We start from the raw sequence: 4,666 nt of genomic DNA, 5'->3' as shown, positions 1-4,666 counted from the left end.
GGGCTGAGAGCACTGCTTTCCTCACTTTCTTCCACCATTTAACGCCTTTTTCCATCAAACTGCTGAGAAAGACATGTCCTGTCCTTCACACAAGGGCCTCCACCCAGCAGGTGGGTGAATCTGCCCGCTGCTGCTCCCAAGGCCCCGGCAGACAGCACCCCACCCACCACCCTAGGGAGGGCCCCACAAAGATCCCAGCACTGGGCCGTCAGAAAGGTCTCGTGCCAGCCAAGAGCAAGAAGGGGACGCGATGATAGAGCAGAACTGTTTTTATTGGAGGTGTCAAGAGCAGGAACTATAACAAACCTACGACTCCCCTCCTCAAGTGCCATCCTTCCCCACCCACCACCACCACCAGGGCAGTCAGCGTCATGTGTGCGTGCTACAAGACAACGGCAAGGCTTACACTTTGCTTCAGCCAAAAGCCAGACAAAGCCTCCAGCATCCCCAGCGGAGCCGCTGCCCCCTCCTTGGCGACTGAGCTGAGCTGCGGCCCTGCTGCAGGGCAGGACATTCATCTTCCCCTCCAAGCAGGGGCGAGCTTTGCAGTAGAGGAGGCTTTCGTTACGGGAAGGAGAGGAGCACAGCTCCACCGAAGTGCCAGGGGACGTGACCTGGGCTGCAGCTCCCAGCAGGACATCTCTGAGGGCCCGGGAGAGAGCCAGCTGTGCAGCTGGAGCAGAGCTGCAGCAGCCCCGGGCAAGAAATGGCGTTGCTAAACCCCGAAGGGCTTTGCTGCCCCCTCTCTTCAACAGAAACCAAACCGAATGGGAGAGGGTCAGAAGACAAACCAGGAGGGGAGATGAAGCAGGTCTGGAGTCGGGTTCAGCTCTGGCTCACTTCCCAGCCCGACGTTCTTCCTGGCGCTTGGTGAGGATGTACTTGAAGAACTCGTACACGGACCAGGCGATTGCCGTTGAGGGCATCTGATAAATGACTCTGGCCTGGACCCCTCTGAAGTAGGCAGTCACACCGCCCACCTGGTACACCGTCCTGAAGGCATTGGCCATGCCTGTGATGTGTCCGCTGATGTTGGAGCTCAAGGCCAGGGATTCCTGGGTGTTGAGCAGCGTTTTGCAAACGTCCAAAGGCGTGGTGGCAGCAGCAGCTACAGCCCCTGCGCAGGCCCCGGAGACCACGTGGGAGCCTGGGTTGTACTGTCTGTGGGGGTTGAGCTGCTCCTGCAAGAACTCGTAGGTCATGAAGTGAATGGCTTGGAAGGGGATGTTCATGGTGAGCTGGGTGGTGTAGCTGCGGTAGAAAGCTCCAGCCCCTTCGTTGCGCCACACAGTCCGTACACAGTCCGTCACGCGCTGGTAAGGCGAGTTGTACATCTGCATCCGCTGCTTGACCACTTGGGACAGACGGCAGCAGCGAGCGGCCGGCAGCAGCCGGGACCCAGGCGCAGAGAGGAAGAGGAGAGAGAAAGGGTAAGGGTGAAGGCTGGCTCCCTGCGGGCGCTCAGGACTTCAGCCACGCTGGCTCAGGAGCTAAAGGCAGACGGCTCCGACCAGCAGCGTCCTGGCAGGGCTGTACCCTGTACATCTGCACGAGGCATCGCCGTCACGGCACCACCTGCAAACCCTGCCGCCCGCTCGAGGGAACGTCCTCATACCCAGGTGTAAAGTTTGACATCCAATGTGTGCACCCCCCCCTCCACTCCACGTGACCCACGTCCCCCCACCTGCCCCTACAGATCTACTGCGCAGACAGAAGAACCCCCCTGCAGTTACTCTGTTACTTCCCAGATTTCTACACCTGTACTATCCTGTCCCTCCTCGGCCACCCCCGGTCTGCAGCACGCTGCAGAGCCCCCAGCCAGGAACCACCACCAGCCTCTGCTGAGACACAGCCACCCCGTGGCAAGAACCGGACACCAAAATCCCCCCTGCTAAGGAGCGGAGCCCAGAACACAGCCTATGGCTGCCCGGCCTCCCCTAACTTAACACGACCAGCAGGAGCTAAAAACGATGCGACTACAAATGCTACGGCCGGGGTAAGAGTAGCTGCAGGGAAGGAATGACAACCGACCAGCCGAAGCAGCTGCCTGCTCCCGAGGGTCAGAGCCCAGCGGCGGGCAGGAGGAGGCCTTGCTGACAGCAGGGAATTCTGCAGGAGCGACAGCCCGGCGGGGGATCGGCAGTCCCTGAGCCTGGGTCAGCCGGAGCTGGCAGCGGGGCCCCTGGCTAGGGCTGCAGGCACGGCCCCGCTCAGCACCGTGCTTGCCACCGCAGCTGCTACCGTGGATCTTTACTCGCCTGCTGTCACAAGCCTCCCAGTTTTCAGAGGAGTAAGTCTAGTCATCGCTGATCTATACTCATTATTCCCCCCTCCGCTCCTCCCACCACCTTCAGACGTTAATTAATTAAAAATATCTCTCCTGTTTTCAAACCAAGCTTAACGAAGTCAGTACCTCACAGACATTTCCTAAATTAAGATACCTCTTCTCCAGACTTCTTTAAGGTGCCTTTTGTCCCTCAGCTTTTTTGTTTTCACCCTCAACACGTGCCTAGAACCACATCTCATCTTCCCAAGGAGCTTTCACCACAGTATTTCCTGGTTTCAATGCACTTGGAATGACTTGAAGAGTGAGGATCACGTCTCTCTTGCTTTCTCTGCTGCTCCGGGTAGCTGGCAGCAGCAAAAACCCCTGCGTCCCTCCCTGCTCCTCCTCAGCTGAGGGTTGCTGTGCTCCCTGGAATGAATCCCCTCCACACACCCAGCTCTGTAACCGGCAGCCACCGGGCTCCCTGAACGGAGCCTATACTGACCCCCAAAGGATCCCTGTGGTCGGGCAAGCAACAAGGACAGAGGGGATGGGAGCAGCCCGGGCAGATCCCACTCCTAGACCCCCTGGCAGGGCAGGCTCATCGTTACCTTCTGCGGGGTTCATCGCTGCGTCGTGGAGCAACGTTGCTACACACCCGGCTGCACCTGCAAAACAAGAACTGCCACATGTGAGGGGAGGAGGTGGCGAGAGACCCCGGGGCTCCACCACGACCCCGAGTCCCCCGCCAAAGCAAAGGAGGAAGTCCCCCGCAGAGGAGGGCGAGATCCAAAGGCAGCCTCCATCTCCTGTCCGGAAGGCGGGCTGGTCCTCAGCAAATCCCACCCGAAAAGAGTTCAACAGAGAGAAGAAGAGGAGCACAGCAGTCTGTCGAGTCTCGTGGGCCGACCGGGACTCCCTCAGTCCCAGCCCTCACGGGCCACCAACTCGCGGGGGTCCCACAGGACGAGGGTCGCTGTGCCCCACGCCCAGCAACACATGGAAGGAGGAACCAGAGATCACTTCACCGCATACCCGCTGAGGAGGGGACGTGCCCTACACTCCCCTCATCCCCACGCTCTCCCAGGGCCGCAGCGTGGCGACAAAAGCAGCGGGCGCCACAGCACCGCCAGCCCTGAACCCATGTGGGCTCCTGGACCGCGCTCAGCGCCACCAACCCACGGCGGCGGCTCCCATCCGCGGGCGTCCGTCCTCGGGGGCCGGCAGCTGGCCACTGACCTGCGTCGAGCCACGGACACCTGGGAGCAGCTCAGGGCGGGCGCAGGAGCAGGCGGAGGCACGAGCAGCGCTTCACCCTGCCCGGCACCGCTAGCTCGCGGCTGCAGAGAGCACAGGGCTTTAGCACATCCGTGGCCCCGCCACCCCCGCGGGGCTGCCAGCCCCCTCCCCGCCGCCCCGCTCCCCTCCCCGCCGTCCCCAGCCCCCGCTCGCCCCGTGTGCCTGGCGGGGCCCCGGAGGAGGGCGGCGGGGCCCCGTCGGGACGAGTACCGTTGGCCACATGGCTATTGCCCCCCGCGTGGATCACGTCGCTCAGTGTCTTTTTTAACTTTTCGTAGCAGGCGAAGTACAGGGCGTGGGCCGGGCCGGCTCCGGTGGCGGTGATGTTCATGCCCCGCATGGGCCTCCAGACGCCCTCGGTCCGCACGATGCGCCACAGGGCCTCCAGCACGTTCCGGTAGCGGGCGGCGGGCTCCGGCCGCAGGCTCTGCATCCGCGTCTGAAAGGCAAGCCCCGGGCGGGCCGCCCGTCACCCCTGCGGCCCGGGGCGGGGGCACCGGGGTGCGTTTCTCCGGTACTGATCAGCCCCGGTAGGACACCCCCAGTTCCAATCAGCCCCCGGTACCGATCACCCCCTGGTGCAACACTCCTGGTACCAGTCACTCCCCGGTACTGATCACCCCCGGTCCGACCCCCCCAGAATAACACCCCCGGTACCAATTACCCCTCGGTCCAACGCTCCCAGTACCGATCACCCCCCGGTACCGATCACTCCCCAGTACAATACCCCCAGTACCGACCACCCCCCGGGTCCTACCCCCCGGTACCGCCCCCCTCCCCTCCGTTCTCCCCCTCCTCTCCCCACCAGGCCCGGGCCCGGCGCCGTTCCCGGAGGCCGCCCCCCCCCCCGCGGCCCCGCCGCCGTTGCCGGCACCTTGACGCAGTCCACGGGGTACATCACGCAGTGCTCCATGACGCCCGCCACGGCTCCCGCCAGCATGTGCGTGGACACGGCGGCGCCCTGCGGCAGCGCCTCGTAGTCAGGGGCGGGCGGCGAGCGCGGCTCGGGGGCACCGGGACCCGGCCCCGCCTCCACCTCCTCCGCCCCGCCGCCGCCCCGCCGCGCCCGCCCCGCGCTGCCGCCGCCGCCGCCGCCGCCCA

At 63.8% G+C, this 4,666-nt stretch overlaps 1 protein-coding gene across 1 annotated transcript; it reads right to left on the bottom strand.

Moving 5' to 3' along the window:
* Positions 1-253: 253 nt before the first annotated feature.
* On the bottom strand, positions 254-4,656 carry LOC118157480 (mitoferrin-2). The gene is made up of 4 exons (XM_035311828.1): positions 4,440-4,656; positions 3,776-4,004; positions 2,878-2,934; positions 254-1,354 (listed from the first exon to the last, which is right to left on the bottom strand). The coding sequence occupies exons 1-4, from the start codon at positions 4,503-4,505 to the stop codon at positions 837-839; spliced, it is 870 nt and encodes a 289-aa protein (XP_035167719.1). The 5' UTR covers positions 4,506-4,656; the 3' UTR covers positions 254-836.
* Between the last annotated feature and the right edge of the window lie 10 nt (positions 4,657-4,666).

This window comes from Oxyura jamaicensis, assembly GCF_011077185.1.
Source record: "Oxyura jamaicensis isolate SHBP4307 breed ruddy duck chromosome 6 unlocalized genomic scaffold, BPBGC_Ojam_1.0 oxy6_random_OJ70559, whole genome shotgun sequence".
Taxonomy (NCBI): Eukaryota; Metazoa; Chordata; class Aves; order Anseriformes; family Anatidae; genus Oxyura; species Oxyura jamaicensis.
The sequence above is the reverse complement of the archived record's forward strand: the minus strand, read 5'-3'. Positions and strand labels throughout refer to the sequence as shown.